Source organism: Rattus rattus, chromosome 9 (genome assembly GCF_011064425.1).
Source record: "Rattus rattus isolate New Zealand chromosome 9, Rrattus_CSIRO_v1, whole genome shotgun sequence".
Classification (NCBI taxonomy): domain Eukaryota; kingdom Metazoa; phylum Chordata; class Mammalia; order Rodentia; family Muridae; genus Rattus; species Rattus rattus.
The window spans coordinates 95,124,736-95,140,408 of record NC_046162.1 but is presented as its reverse complement, the minus strand read 5'-3'; the positions used below and the strand labels follow the sequence as shown (position 1 = coordinate 95,140,408).

The 15,673-nt window shown below is 50.8% G+C and overlaps 1 protein-coding gene across 6 annotated transcripts in view; it reads left to right on the top strand.

The window, feature by feature from the left end:
• Window positions 1-15,673, top strand: part of Abr (ABR activator of RhoGEF and GTPase) — a 195,890-nt gene that overhangs the window by 177,695 nt on the left and 2,522 nt on the right. For all 6 annotated transcript variants that reach the window (XM_032912343.1, XM_032912346.1, XM_032912345.1 and 3 more), the window contains 6 exons: window positions 9,370-9,429; window positions 9,672-9,781; window positions 10,506-10,645; window positions 11,635-11,769; window positions 12,491-12,596; window positions 15,088-15,235. In XM_032912343.1, the coding sequence (XP_032768234.1) occupies window positions 9,370-9,429; window positions 9,672-9,781; window positions 10,506-10,645; window positions 11,635-11,769; window positions 12,491-12,596; window positions 15,088-15,235 (699 nt within the window). The remainder of the gene's footprint in view (window positions 1-9,369; window positions 9,430-9,671; window positions 9,782-10,505; window positions 10,646-11,634; window positions 11,770-12,490; window positions 12,597-15,087; window positions 15,236-15,673) is intronic.

Genomic DNA, 15,673 nt, shown 5'->3' with positions numbered 1-15,673 from the left:
GCTCTCCTAGAGAGGTCCTGGTATTAAGATGGAGCTTTTGAAATGATGTGAAACCTGTTTGCTGGAGGTGCAGAGGAGGAAGTGCAGGGACTTTTCTAAGGGCAGGGCTGGAATAGGTTACTTTTGTCCCCATGATCAGTTCTGGGGCTGAAGCCTCATTCTAGGCCCTGGCTTGGCAGTTGGTTTGTTGTGTAAGCATTTAGCAGGGGACACACGTGGCATTTGGCTTTGTGGGTTCTGCCAGGGCGTGCAGTATTTAACTTGCATTTCAATTTGCCTTCTTCTTTTCTTTTTTTTTTTTTCCCTCCCTCCTCCAATCATGTCCAAGTAGAGAAGGCTGAGGAGTTTACCCTTCTTCCTGTCCTGCCGGGGATAAATTCTTAGGTTGAACCTGTGAGGGGAAGGGATTGAAGGAAAAATTCCATTTCTAATCCTAGAACAGCTAAAGGTTTTAATAGGGCCCCTTGTGGGAATCATAGAGGCGAAGTAAGAGGCCCAAACCAGGCCAGGCCAGAGACATTTGTCTAGTGAGGAAATCAAGACTCTTACTGTTTCTCTGCACCCAAGACAAAGATGCTTCTCATTCAGACCAGGCCAGATGCTGGCCAGAAGTGGAGATTCAGGCTGAAGAAGATACAAGGGAGCTAGGGAAAGCTTTGGGGCCTTTATCTCTCTCTGCCTCAAAGAATAGCCGTGTGGGCCTGAGAAGTCTGGGCTTTTGAAGAGCTTCTCTTGATAAGACAGAGGCTGATGTTGCTAAACCTACCTGTCCTGTGGTGGCCATTACCTTGCCCTGCTTGCCTAAAGGGTCAGAGGTGGTCCCTGAGAAAGGATGAGATATAGGGCACCTTGAAGTCATTTGTCTGGGGGACCTTAGAGCTTAGGAGGACAATAGAGGGTTTCCTTGTCAGCTTGAGTGGCCCCACAGAGCAGCTCCTAGTCACCTGTACAGAGTCATTTAGCTTGACAGATATTTCCAGCAGAGGTTTGCATATAACATGTACATCCCAAGACATTTACTTGGCCATTTATTTGACTGTTCCTGCCATTGAGGGTTCAAGGGTACTGTGTGTAAGATACACATGTGTCCTGGGTTCATTCATTCATTATGGCTCTGAACATCAAAAAAGATCTTAACATTGCGTGTGGTGGCACAAGCCTATAATCCTAGTTTTCAAGGCTGAGACAGTGAGACCACTACATGTTTGAGTCTAGCCTGAGCTACATAAGCTGCCTAGTAAGATCCTTTCTGGGAAAGGAGAAAAGATATTAAAAGACTTTTGCACTAGACACTCCTCCCTGGCTGTGGCTGTCTGATGGTCTACCCTGCTGCGGTCCTCCCTAAGTCTTATTAGCAAAGAAAAGGAACTTGCATTGCGTGCCTCTGCCCTTCGCAGACCCAAACACATCCCTGTAGTATTCCTTCAGCAGTAGACAAAAGAACAAGAGCACTCCCCCCAAGGACTAGAGACTCTCACCACAACCCTCTTCCCCCTAGATCTCTGTGGGGCAGGAGCATAGTCAGACCAGCAGGTAGGAAGTAGGGATTTGTATTCATACAGCCCTGTGCCTCCACTTCCTGGAGTGACTTCTGGGACCATGTGAATAGTCTCTCTCTCTTTTTTTAAGATATATTTATTATATTGAAGTACACTGTCACTGTACTCAGACACACCAGAAGAGGGCATCAGAACCCATTACAGATAGTTGTGAGTCACCATGTGGTTGCTGGGAATTGAACTCAGGACCTCTGGAAGAACAATCGGTGCTCTTAACCAATGAGCCATCTCTCCAGCCCGTGAATAGTCTCTAAACTCCACTTCTCCCATTTTTCCACTGAGCTTGACTCTGCATATTTGATGTTCTGTAGCCCCACTCAGATGTAGAGCCATCCTGTATACAATGTGCTGTTTCACAGGATTCGTGCACCCAGAGGCGAGAGTCCTCTTTCAGGGGAACTTGTCAAAGTGTTTGGCACCTAGGATATCTTAGCTCTGGGCACTGTATGAGGTAAGTGCCAGGCCACTATGGTTCCTTCCAGCATCTCTGAGCTTATACACAGGTTGGCCACTTGGCCCAGCTGGGCTTAGTGCCCTATATTTAGATGGTCTTGGACCAGGGATTCCTGAGCCTGCCAACCCAAATGATTCCTCAAAGGCCAGAACTGGCACCCAGGGCTGTAGTAGCATCCAGAGATAGTGAGACCCCACGCTCAGGAGGTCAGAGCTATGGAGGACTTTAAGAAGGATCTCAGAAACATCTACATGTGGTATCTGGGGTTGTTGCCATGTGTTAGTAAAGGGCACTCTTGTGCAGGGACTCGGCCCTCTGCCAAGTACCCCTCTGCTTAGCTGGCAAGGGACTATTTGTCTTCCTTTTCTCTGTTACAGCATGCTGGGGACAGGAAAGAGGCATTTGTGTTCTGTCAGCTCCTTAGTGGACACACACAACCCCCCTTCCCCTGGCTCCTGGGACCTGCCCAGGGCTCAGAAGAAAGCCAGTATCAGTCTTTGGATTCTAGAGTCTTTAGACCATCTGCTTTATCCTTGGTCCCACAGGAGCGCCATAGGAGCTATTCCTGAGCTTCTATAGGGGGTGGGGGTGGGGGAGCCCAGCATAGCTTGAAACAGTGACAGAACCTAGAAGCATCTCTGTCCAGGACAGCGAGCCTTACTACAGCTGGTGCATCAAACAAATACATCCCGGGCAGTGGCGTCCACAACACCCATTCCATCAGGTGCTTGAGTGCTGCACTCACACTCCAGGAAGCCCCCTCAGATCACCCCCGTACTCATGTGACACAGACTTCACAGGAGCCAAGGGACTTCATTTTTTTCAGTACTTGAAAAATGGCTTAACTTGCTGTAAGACCTTTGATAAATCTCTGCTGTCTGCCCTCAGTGCAATGAAGGGAGTGAGTGAGGTGATCTCTCTGAATCCAGCTCATATGACGGTCCTGGCTAGGACCGAATTCCTACCCCTGAACTTTAAACTCTCCACACACAGGAGAGTTCACATGGCCAGCCATTCATTCCCTGAATATGGGAGAAGAGAGGCAAACTGGAATATGTGACTCCTGTCTTGGAGGAACCATAGTAGAAAACTATTACTGGCTCCATCCCCACATCCCAGAGCATGGGTGTTGATGGAGTGAGTACCTCTTGTGTTCTGGCCCAAGGGATATGGAGGGGCCAGGGAAGGGGGCCTGATCTAAAAAAGTCAGTCAATAAGTAGGGTCATTTCAGGCTGGGTGATTTATGAAGAAAAGAAAACTGGGTAGTAGATTAGAGAGGAAGAGTTGGGAGGCTTAGCTGGAGTTTTGTTTTGTTTTGTTTTGTTTTTTTTAGAGGGGGGATTGGGGAGGGGGAGGAGAGGCGTTGCTTAAGACAGGGTTTCTGGCAGTCCTGGAACTTGCTTTGTAGACCAGTCTGACTTCAGACTCAGAGATCTACCTCCCTCTGCCTCCCAAGGGCTGGGATTAAAGGCATGCACTACCACTCCCAGCTAGATAATTTAAATGATGAACTTTCCTGGGTTTTACCACAAAAGATCTGGGGACAGTGAAGTCCAGACAAAGAAGCATACGTGGCATAAGCCCTAGGAGAGTGTGTTCAAAAGCAGAAAGGCCGTGCAGAGTGGAGGGGACAAAGTTGAAGACATAAGGACCTGTCAGCATCAAGAAGGAGGCCACTAGAGCCTTTCAGCACAATTTAATAGTGTTGCTGTGCCTTGAGCATGACCTGGGTGCCGGGCATCAGTCTGTGAGGTAAGTGCTAGTGTCATCCATGCACTTTATATACCAGAATGGAAGCCTTGAGAATGACCCAGATGATTTTGCGTTGTCCTTAGGAGAGGAGCTGCTTCTTAAATCCAAACAGCTTGTCCCCTATATTTAGGCTCTCACTCTACCAGCTGCCTTACATGGCCTCCAAGGAGGAAACCCAGCACTTGCTCAGGCCCAGGGGCTGTTTCTCAGAAGTCCAGTTGTCAGGGTTGTGTGGTCAGCGGATAACCTAGATAGGAGCTTGCGGAGGTGCAAGGTCCCAGCTGCCTCGTGGATAGGGCGTGCCGCCTGGCCCGATAGAAAGGGCCCAGGGATGCTGTTGAGACTCACAGCAGATGTGAGGTTTGGGGGCGAGTCTGCTCAGAGCTACACAGTAAATTGCCAGTGTCCCCATTTTCACTAGCAATGAGATTTGTACCTAGAAAGTCTTCCTGGCCAGGGCGGGAGGTAAAGTCAGTTTCAGAAAAGGATTTTATAATTTTTATCAAACCACTGCAAGGCAAAGCCTTTGAGCCTGTGGTGGTCTTCCAGGCCCTTCACATTCCGATGCAGCCAGCATGGAAGGATCCTGGAACGCCTACTGCCTCAGGCCGCTGAGGTCTGCCTCTGCTGCTGTGGCTTTGGCCAGCTCCAGACTGGGCTGTTGCCCCTGCCCTTGCTGCCCTGCTGACCTCAGCATGGCCCTGGGCAAGGGTAAAATACTTGCCTTTCACTTGAAGCTTGGCCCTAGGGTAAAATCCTCAGGCTGGCTGTGAGTAGGGAAGGCCTTGGCAGAGCCGCAGGGCCTGAAGCAGTCCAGTTTTGAGTTTTGTCTGTCTCTCCTTAAAGTTCAGCCATGCCCAGCCAGAGCCCGAGAGTGTGGTCTACACAGTATAGGCTGAAGCCCTGGATGGAGCGCTGGAAAAGGCAGGTTGCCGGGGAACTAAGAAGCTAACCTGGCTTCAATAAAGGCCTCATTCAGAGCTGCTAAACCCCTTCCATATGTGGGCCTTGGGAACTTGAGAGTTCTTGAGAGGGGGAGGGGAAGGGAGCAGAGGCAAAGGGGCCTCACCCGGGTGTCCTAGACTAAGGAGTCAGCCTAGCCCATCTGTGACTGGTTTGGGAGGAGAGGGGCAAACTTTGCACAGAGCACCTTCAGGGAGGGCAGCCTGGCTGGCCCTGCTGTACCTGTTCCAAGGGCAGAGGGCTGGAAAGCCAGAGCCGGCTGGGCTTTACAGAACGGCTGCCAGGCCACTGGAGAGATGAGGTGACGCTTTCCTGAGTCTGACCCTGGTCTTTTCTGACCCAGTTGCTGAGCTGGAGGGCAGGATGGAAGCCTGCCCTTCTGCCTTCCCTGAGCTCAGCGGCCACGTTGACAGAATCTTAATGCCCTACTGCAGGAAGGCGAGGCAGTCTCTTGGCAGATCCCTTTCAGACTGCCTGCCCTGCTGTGCCTCTCACGCCTGTGGTATGTCCCAATGACAGGCTGGCTTAGTTTCCCAGAGGATCCAGCCCTAAGCCTGTGACTGCTTGGGAAGACAAGGTAAAGTGGCCCAGGACCACCGCTTGGCCCTTGGTGTCAGAGTCATACCATAGGAATCATACCCACAGCACACATGGTACCTAGCTGGGGTAAAGATCTCCAGAAACATCCAGACTCTAGGTACCTATCAGTCTGTCTTACTGAGTCATGTGATGTTCTTGTGCTGCTTCTCAGCACAGTAGCTTTAGCAAGCTGGATATACTGCCCTTGTTAAAGAACATGTCACTTTGATAAATCTCTAAACCAGGCTGTAGACTTCGAGGAGAGTCTGTTCCTTTCCAGAAAAGGGCAGTGGTAGGTCTCAGTCTCAGCAGGCCAAAGGCAGAGTAGACAGGAATGGTAGGATGGTAGGAGCAGCCGCAGCGGGCAGGAGGTCCAGGCCTTGTGCAGGAGGCTGGGCTCCTCACGCCCCTGCTCTCCAGTGCTGTGGCAATGGTAGAGGGTTTATCCTAAGAAAGAGGGTTTCACTTTCAGATATGAGGGCCTGGAGCCCTGCTGAACGTTGTCACTGGGGGGATGGGCACTGCTTGCTGAAGACTGCTCTTACCTCTGTCTTCCTCTCCACTGAGACCAGAGGTAGCTGGTTTTGACTTTCTGTTTGTCCCCAGCTGCTCATAGGCAGGCCACTTAGTGAAGATCAAACAGTCCCCACGAGGGCATGTCCAGAAGCTGAAGCAACAGCAGTCATGGTTCCCAGAACGCTGAAGGGCTTGTTGTCTGGTAGAGGACATGTGTCATAGAAGAGTGTGGCCCAGCAGTCAGGAGAACTCAGCTTTGTCAGCTGATAGAGAATAGGAAGTAAGACGCCAGTGGCAAGAGTAGTACACACTTGTTTGTGCCACAGGGAAGTGGCCAAGAACTGATGGTGTTACCTACCTGGGCTGGTGAAAGCTGGGCTTGGTAAGGAAGGACTAACACACCTAAGGATGTTCTCAAAACTCACACTGAGTGTCCTTGGAGCCTTCCCCTTAAATGACCATGTCGGTGCTTCCTGTCCTAAATATGGGGTCACTTTGGTCTAAAAAGAGTGACAGCCAACTGGGATTTTAGCAGGACCCCTGAGTTATGTAGCTCATGCCTGGTGTACTCTTGGACAATAGTCTAAAGGCCTCTACTTCTTCTAGGAAGAGGGCTGAATGCATGGCCACAATGGGCCTAAAGCTAAACACAGACAGTTGAGTTGTTGTGTGTCTGTCTGACCACTGCTTAGTAACCCCTCTAAGGTGTTTTAGGACCCCACCCTGGAAGAGCCCCGCTGTGAAGGTGTGTTACCTATGGTTCTCCCCATCCAGCCCCTCACGGGCCCCACCTGCCTTTCTCCTTCAGAGGACCCACACATGGCACCTGTCTTCTGGGAGGTTGTCCCCTGACTGACATCCCAGGGGCTGGCTCCTGCACCCAGAGCACTAATCTAATCAGGAAATAGCGGAGTCCACAGTTCCCAGGGGTTATTAATAGTCACAGCAGCTCAGGCAGCATCATTTCTCTGGAAAATGTGCCATTCCCTCTCGGCTCCCCACCCTCCCTTCTCTGTATTTAAATGACATCCTGAAATAGACTTGGTTTCTCAAGGCCGCTGGCCTCCTGGGAAACTGAGCATCATCGTCAGGGCACTGAGAAGCTGGGCAGGTCTTTTAAAGTGGGTACTAGGGGCACCTGTGGCAGGAACCAAGGACATGGCAGTGGCGGGAACTCACAGGAAACAAGAAGGGCACCTTACCCGTAGCTGACCTGAGAAAGGCTGGAGCATGTAAACACACACGCAGCAAGTGGCACCCAGCAGGTGTAGACAGTGTGGACCACAGAGTGGAGCTTGTGGTTCTCCATGAGGGCTTTCTGGAAGAGACCTAGCACTAGCAGTGGCTCTACTCATTTTAAGATCTCCCAGGGAAACAGACATGGGTAGAAAACATAGTAAACAGGAAGTTTGTGCTAGACAGACTCCACACCAAGAAGTCTGGTGTCTCTTTTTTGAGTAAATCACGGGCCAGCAGCCACTACTCCAGAGCACAGGTGCCAGGTTAGGCATGCGGCTTAGTATCCTACAGATTTAGTAAAAAGAGCTTAAGTCGGAGACAGACGGGACTACCCAGCACACATTTCCTGGGTCGTGCAGGTTCCTTGCACTGTTTAAGTCTCCATGTCCACATCTTCAGAATGAGATAGCTGCGAAGCCTTAACCAATACCTGTGGGTTATGTCGATTAACTGAGAAGTGTGTACAGCGGGTTTGTCAAAGTGTCAGACTTACACAGAATGTTCAAACTGTGATTAAGCCAAGGCTTGTCAGTAACACACCCAAAATCATGAGGTAGAACAGGAGACTTGGGCCAGCCTGACTACTAATCCTAACATTTCCAAACCCAGGCTCTGCCCAGCTGACACTAGGGAGTCGGAGACCACTGGCTCTGTGAAGAGGAAGTGGCAGGTTGTAGGGTGCTAAGATAGGGGTGTACGGTGATCTGGCTAGGTGTCAGGACCATGAAACAGCCCGAGGCTTCTGCTGGTACCTAGAAAGACTTTTGAAAGGATTGGCGATAAGTCAGGCATGATTAAGTGCATCTGAAATCCCAATACTCAGAGGCTGAGCAGGATTGAGAGTTCCAGGGTAGCCAGGGTGACAGAGCAAGGCCCTGTCTAAAAATCTCCAAAACCAGAGGTGCATCTGTCTCAGCTGAGGAAGGGCAGTCGTGATCCCTCGATTGTGTGGGTCACCTCTGCATGGGCACCTTGGAGGCAGGCAGGGAGGCAGAATCAGGGCAGATAGAGGCCCTGTCTCTTAAGACCCAGCAGCCTAGATGCAGTTAAGGACCCATGAAAAGGCAGGCAGTGCTGTAGGTCCAGACCTGGAGACAAACGTGGAGAGAGAAGGGAGGTTCAGAAAACTAAGGTCAGCGTTGGGGCTTCTGTCGGGACGAAGTAGACTCCTTGGCCTCCAGCATTCTCGATGAGAGGGCCTAGGCAGCATCCACGCTGAGAACTATTTTGTTGAAGGCCATCCTGTGGGCAGGGGCTCTGCCCAAGGAAGATGTGTGTATGTGGTTGGTTCTTCCTGTGCCGCATTCTCCTTATGACAAGGGAGTGACTGTTGAACACAGGGCTTGAGCTTCTGTAGACTGGATGCAGGCCCAGCTAGGTAGAGCCCCAGACCCTATCAGAGGTGGCAGACACAGGAAGGACCTGGGCTCACCCACATAAAGCTTTCTTTCTGTGGGGACAGTAGCTTGGTTAGAGGCACACATACCCCTCAGCAGAGACTTGCTGAGGATGAAGGCGGTGAGGGAAAGTTGAATCAGCTCTGATCCGGAAGAGGGAACCTTCTGCGAGACTGTGCCCATCACTCTGTGCTGGCTCCTGACTACCACATCGTCAGATGGACCTTGTCACTTCAAAAGATGAGCTCATTCTTGTGTTTAAATGGATGATGGTGGGTGTTGAATCACTATGGTAATTAGATTCCACTGCATATACTTAAAGAATGATGTCACCACTTTACGATGTCAATATTTACATTATTCTGGAAATGATCTTTACGGCTACTTAAACTTGACATACAAGTGTTGAGATGTTGACTTTAAAATGTGCTGGGGTTGGAGGCTGGGACACATTGGTGATAAAGGCACAGCAAAGTTTGAGTGTCTCACTCTTCTGCCTAGTGGGTGCCAAGGGCTAGAGGCCCGCAAGGAAATCGGGAAGCCCTGGTGTACCCCTCCCCCCTCTTAAGTGTGTGCTGTGCATGCGCTCACTTGTGTGCAGTTGTAGCATCTGTGAAATTTAGGTGACAAGGCCCATCTGACTATGTGGTGGTCAGGAGCCAGCACAGTATGATGGACACAGTGTCATTGAAAGTGTCCCTCCTCTTCAGGGAACCAGGGGTCCTTCCCTAGAGAATGAGGGCTGTGGCTGAAGCCACTTTTGAACAGATTGATCTCAGAATGAGCATAGGCCTCTCTCTGCCTTCCTGACTCTTCACCTTTCTTGTGAGCGACTGCTGACCATCAGAAGCTGGCCTCTGACCCGTCTTCTCTCCTTCCCTCACGTTCCCGCTCTCTCTGTCTTTGCAGCTGGATCCACAGACAGTAGAAAGCAAGAACTGGCATACGGATGTGATTGAAATGAATGGGGTAAGGACATCTGAATCACATGCCATCCCTCCTGCCATCCTTCCCTGGGTGCTAGGCTGCCTGCACCTCCCTCAGACCAGTGTTCTCCTCTCTTTGGCCACTTCCTTCCCCATCCCAGCTGCAGGTGCGCATGGAGCCCTGCCAGCGCGGGGTAGCCCTGTTTGCAGCCTTGGGGAGAGAGACCCTATGTTTGGTGATACTCATTCCCTGGGGGATTTGTACCCACTCAACCCCCTGACCAGATCAAAGTGGAATTCTCCATGAAATTTACCAGCCGTGACATGAGCCTGAAGAGGACTCCATCCAAAAAGCAGACAGGTGTCTTCGGAGTGAAGATCAGTGTGGTGACCAAGTAGGTGCTGAGCCCCTCCCCCCTGCCCCCTGCCCCCCTGCCCATGCCAGCAGCTTAATCTGTCAGTACCACAGGCAGCCAGTTTGGAGGCCAGGAATGGCTCCCGGGACACTTTAGAAATAAGCAGACCAACATGGTAATGGTGGACGGTCCCAGGGGGAAGCCAGAGTGTCTGTTTCCTGCAGTAAACAAGGAGTGACAGTGACTGTGGGTCCAAGTTTGAGCTTGGCAGCAGTAAGCTGGAGTCAGAGGTTGGCTGACTGGGAAAAGCCCATACCCTTTTGGGTCACCCTGCTCCTTTGGGTGCTCTGTTCCTAGGTCCTGACCTACCCTGGTCATTAGCTGCTTAGCCTCCCTGTGAACATTTTGTTTGTTTGTTGCTTTTCCTTTCTCCTTGAACATTTTTATTTATTGCATTGCCAGGGCTTAGACCCAGGGTCTCCGATTGTTACAGAAGTGCTCTGCCACTGAGCTACCCTCACTCATAAGCGTTTCCATCCAGTGGGATGTTCTTCCCCCAGTCTTTGAGCTCTCTCCCTCCCATCCTGTACCTCAGCAAACAGGCTTTAAGGAATGGGATAGCCTCTTCCCCAGGCCTTCCTTGCTTTGCCTTCTGACCCCAAGGAGCTAAAGCTGCACAAGGCTGAGGAATGATGGGGAGGAGTTAGAGGGCGCAGCCAGTGTGAGAAGCTCCCTCCATCTCCTCTGCACCCATGTTCCACAGGCGGGAGCGCTCCAAGGTGCCCTACATAGTCCGGCAATGCATAGAAGAGGTGGAGAAGAGGGGCATCGAGGAGGTTGGCATCTACAGGATATCAGGGGTGGCCACGGACATCCAGGCCCTGAAGGCTGTCTTTGATGCCAGTGAGTAGTGAGACTCAATGGGTATGGGTGGTACCCAAGCAGCTGGTGGAAAGCAGAGAGGCCTTGACCTATGCCCTGTAGTTTGCTGTGGCATGAAGGATCCTGTCTCTGAGTCCCCTGACAAGGTTACATGTTCTGGGTCTTGTCATTTAAGTCTCCCTCAGTCAAGTTTCTTTTTTTTTTTTAAGATTTATTTATTTTATGTATATAAGTACACTGTCGCTGTCTTCAGACACACCAGAAGAGGGCATCAGATCTCACTTCAGATGGTTGTGAGCCACCATGTGGTTGCCGGGATTTGAACTCAGGACCTCAGGAAGAGCAGTCAGTGCTCTTAACCACTGAGCCATCTCTCCAGCCCCTCAGTCAAGTTTCTTAACCACTGCTACAATAAGGATGGCGTTCAGAGAGGTTGGGTCACTTGTTCTGGGTTACCCAGCTTGTATGTCTTTGTACCTGAACTTAAATTGAGACCTTTTGGCTTAGGCCCTGTTGCATGTGGCAGGTCTCTTCTGAGGTGGGTCATGGCCTTGAGTTTCCTCTTTTCCTGGGCTGGGCCAGGCTAAGGCACTGGTAGTTTATCAGTGCTCAGGATGCCTGAACAAGGCAAGCAGCCATGAGTCCAGATAGGTAAGGATAGGCTAGGATCTGAGAGCATGATGGTATATGGCTCTCTAGAACATGCGATTAGGTGTATGCTGTGTGGTGTAGATATAGCTCTGGTACTCTGAGCGACTAGTCATGTCCTTCCTCTCTTCTGAGAAGTCAAAGCAGATAGACCCCAGCCTGTCCCTTGCTGCCCTTTCCCACAGGTAACAGCTGCATTGATATACCGAAGAGCTTGTGGGCACCATCTATGCCCTACCATCCTAGGGGGAGGCAAAGGAGTGAAGTGGGAAGAGGTTTAAGGGACAGATCTAAGGATCTGAACTGCCACTAAGATGTCTTAGAGGTCAATGTAGCCTCTGACCTTGCCCCCTCCTGTACAGATAACAAGGACATCCTACTGATGCTGAGTGACATGGACATCAACGCTATTGCTGGTACCCTCAAGCTCTACTTTCGGGAGCTGCCTGAGCCCCTCCTTACAGACAGACTCTACCCAGCCTTCATGGAGGGCATTGGTGAGGCTTCTGTGATCATGAGGGTTGTTTGGGCTGAGTCTCCTAGACTGGTAAAATGAAAAGCAGGAATATATGCACCAGGCATTCCTGCCAGTGCTTGTCCAGAGTCGTCTCTGTCCTTCTTGTGACTGAAGGACCTGAGAATGCAGCCTGCTGAGGCTGGGCTCCTTTTCCTCTGTCCCTCTACCCCTTACACACTGATCTGCTTCCTGGAAACACAGGCATTTATGGGAGAAGGCCCTGAGCTGGCAGGACCTAGGACTAGAGAGGAAGCTGGCTTAAGCTGTAGTATACTGGGGACAGCTGTCCTAAGCCCCACAGAGCGGCTCTCCTCATTGCCTAGGTTCTAGCTAGTGGAGCTCCTGTGACAGCATCCAGGGGCCGCTTCCAGACCTAGCATAGCGCTCCCTTCTCCTGAGGCAGATAGGACTTCAGATCCTGTAGAGAGTGGGAAACCTAGGGGAGGCTGTTCAGTCTAGTCACCAGCTTCAGAACTGTTGGACAGAAAATATCCCCACCCCTAGTAATGGGTGACTGGGGTAATGGCCAGCGCAGAAGGGAAGAAGAGGCTGCTCCCTCAGCCTGCTTTCTACCCATGTTATGAGTCTTGGCGGGCATCCTAGGGGAATCCACAGGCCACACACAGGTCAGGCCTTCCCTCTGTGGTCCAGGCTTCTGGCCTTCCAGCCAGGCCCTGCCCTAGCCCTTTCTCCTCCTGCAGCCCTGTCAGATCCTGCTGCCAAGGAGAACTGCATGATGCACCTACTCCGTTCCCTGCCCGACCCCAACCTCATCACCTTCCTTTTCCTGCTGGAACACTTGAAAAGGTAAGGAGGAGAGCAGGGCCCAGCCTAGAGCAGCCGCCTGTCCCACCAGACCCATTGTCTCAGCTCTGCCTCCTGGGTGCTGGCCCTTTGCAAGGCCACCCGCAGCAGCCTGAGCTCACACCATGTTGTTGGGAAACTGGCTCCTAATTGTAGCATAAAATAATTGGAGTCAGGATGCTGAAGCAGGGGGATTGCTTGAACAATCAAGAATGAGCTTAGGGGGGCTGGAGAGATGGCTCAGCGGTTAAGAGCACCCGACTGCTCTTCCAGAGGTCATGAGTTCAATTCCCAGCAACCACATGGTGGCTCACAACCATCTGTAATGGGATCTGATGTTCTCTTCTGGTATGTATGAAGACGGCTACAGTGTACTTATATAATAAATAAATATTTAAAAAAAAAAAAAAAAAAAGAATGAGCTTAGGAAGCATAAGGAGACCCTCTTGGAATGGTGGGGTGAAGCACAGGGCCTCAGGTGAGTTTTAATCTGTGGGCCCCAAAAGCAGCCATTTAGTTAGTGTAGCTTTTTTTGTTTTGTTTTGTTTACACTTATTTATTGTGTGCGTGTGTGGTTTGCATGTGGAGGTCAGAGGACATCTTGTAGAAGTCGACTCTTTCTGTTATGTAGATTCTGAGGGCTGGACTCAGGGCAGGAGAATTGGCAGCAAGGACCTTTAGCCACTGAGCCATCGCGCTAACCCAGTGTAGTATTTTTTTAAGTGAAACAGAAAGGGCAGCAGAAGGGTGTGCTCCAGGCAAAAGGATTGTTTGTTCCATTACTTGTAGGTGTGTGTCCTGGGTTGTTATATTGTCCACTGTGTTCACTAGGAGTCAGTTAAGAATTCGAAGCATATTGGTCTTGGCCCATATATTATGAAACAGGGAAACTGAGACCCTAAGCCCAACAGGGACTTGCTTGGCTTAGCAGTAAAATTTTACTTAATACCCACAAATCCTAAATTAAGAGCCTTTTCACCTTCCCTTACCCCCTCCTATGGTCAGGGCAAACTAGAACTATTCAAGCTGACGTCACTCTTTAGTACTGAACTGGCCTGTCCGCATCACTCACTTTTTAGCCCAGGACTAATTACAGACACCGGTTGGAAGGAAGTCACTTGGTGTTCCTTAAAGCCACTTGCTACCTTGGACCAGTGCCTCCATCCTCTCCTCTAGGTGCTGGCTGTGGTTCAGGCAGGCCGGGCTCTGGAGGGCCAGTGGGGACCTAGTCACAGCTGGCGCCAGTGCCTTGTTTTTCCCACCATGAGACAATGTCCCTCCCTCTGGTTTGGCCAGGACCAAAGTCCCAACCAGTTCCCAACTAGTTTGGTGAACACTGTGAGAGGACACGCTGAGGAGGATTGGGAAGGGAAAATTCATTAGGTTTTCCATCCTGGGAACTGGGCCCATATCTGTGTGTGTGTGTGTGTGTGTGTGTGTGTGTGTGTGTGTGTGTGTGCATGTAGTGGCTAGCCAGCTGCAAGGCTGTCTGCTGGCACTACATTTGCCTATTTCCAGAGCAGTCAGCAGGCACATTTGTGTCTCCTGCCCAGAGGGCGGAGTCATGTTGGAGAACAGAATGAGAGGCCCTATCCAGGGTTTGTGTGTATGGAAGCTCCAGAAACATTTCCTAGTATGGAGTCGGGGCGGGGGTGTGTGTGTCCAGAATTTCTTGGTGTGTTTGGTGATATTGAGCCTCCCTCGACAGTAGCCACAGACAGCAGCTCACACTGTCACTCAGGGGACATATCATCCTAGTCTATTACATAATAGAAGGGAAGATCTGGAAAGAGTCAGAGCCGGCCCATGAGCAAGCCCTTCAGAGACAATGGGGAATTCAGCCCCCAGACTTGCCTGTGGTTTAGACTGCTCCTGCTACAACACAGCCTGCATAACTGTGGGCTCAGCTAGCAGCTGCCTCTGGGCAGCAGGTCCTCCCTGCTCTGCCCTCTCCACTGTTGACTTCCCTCCCATAACTGTACAACTGTTGGGCTCTGGAGAAAGAGCATAAAAAGGGTGGCTCTCAGGGAGACTGCTCCTTATTCAGAACCTACTAGCTGTGTGACTGTGAGGACGTCACTAACCTCTCTTATCTGGTTTCCTTACCTCTACAGTGGGGATGCTAATGATACCTCGAAATGACTGACAGCATACAGTACCACAGGAAGAGTTCTTAGACCTGTAGTGTTTACTCTCCATCTCACTGTAAGGTTTTTATCCAAGTCAAGAGGGATGGTGCTGGTAGTTGTTAGTTCTTAGGCTTGGCAGTTTTCCATCAGCTTGGCACATAGCTTAGGGGTTAGGGGTATGTTACAGCAATCTCCAGGGATGCAGCTGGAACCTCAGTCCCTTAGCCTAATGTCCTTCCCACCTACAGGAAGGGAGGCTAGGTGACTGCTGCCTTGATGTCCCTGAGGGAGCTTCTACAAGTACCTTTAGCTTCCTGTCATCCTGGGGCTCCTGAGGAGTGACTGTTCTCCTTCCTTTCTCTTAGGGTTGCCGAGAAGGAGCCCATCAACAAGATGTCACTTCACAACCTTGCCACAGTGTTTGGCCCAACGTTACTGAGACCCTCAGAAGTGGAGAGCAAAGCACATCTCACATCAGCTGCAGACATCTGGTCCCATGATGTCATGGCCCAGGTACTGCCAGCACTGTGTAGGCCTCTGGACAATTCAGAGGCCCCATCTCCCCCACTAGGCAGCTCAATCAGTGGTATATAGGATGCCCAAGCACTTGGCTACACAGCATCCTTCCTGCTCAAGACAAGAATGTATGATATGAGTCTACGCAAAGGTTGAAGAGTATCTGTCCCAGGTGTTAGCTGCTTTCCTGAGTGCTTCAGTCTCAGAGACAGCAAATTGAGGGCTGGAGATTGACCTCGTGTGTGAAAGCCCTGAGGTCAAGGGGCTTACCTTCAACACTCATCTCAGGCTAGTGCTGAAAGTTTTTGACTTAGACAAGAAAGTGGCTCTCTGACCCTTGACCCTACGGTACCCTATAGTGCTGTAAATGAGCAAAGGGATCAGGGTTCCAGTAAAGGGGAAGAACCCAAAGTAAGTTTGGGGAGTGACATGGTT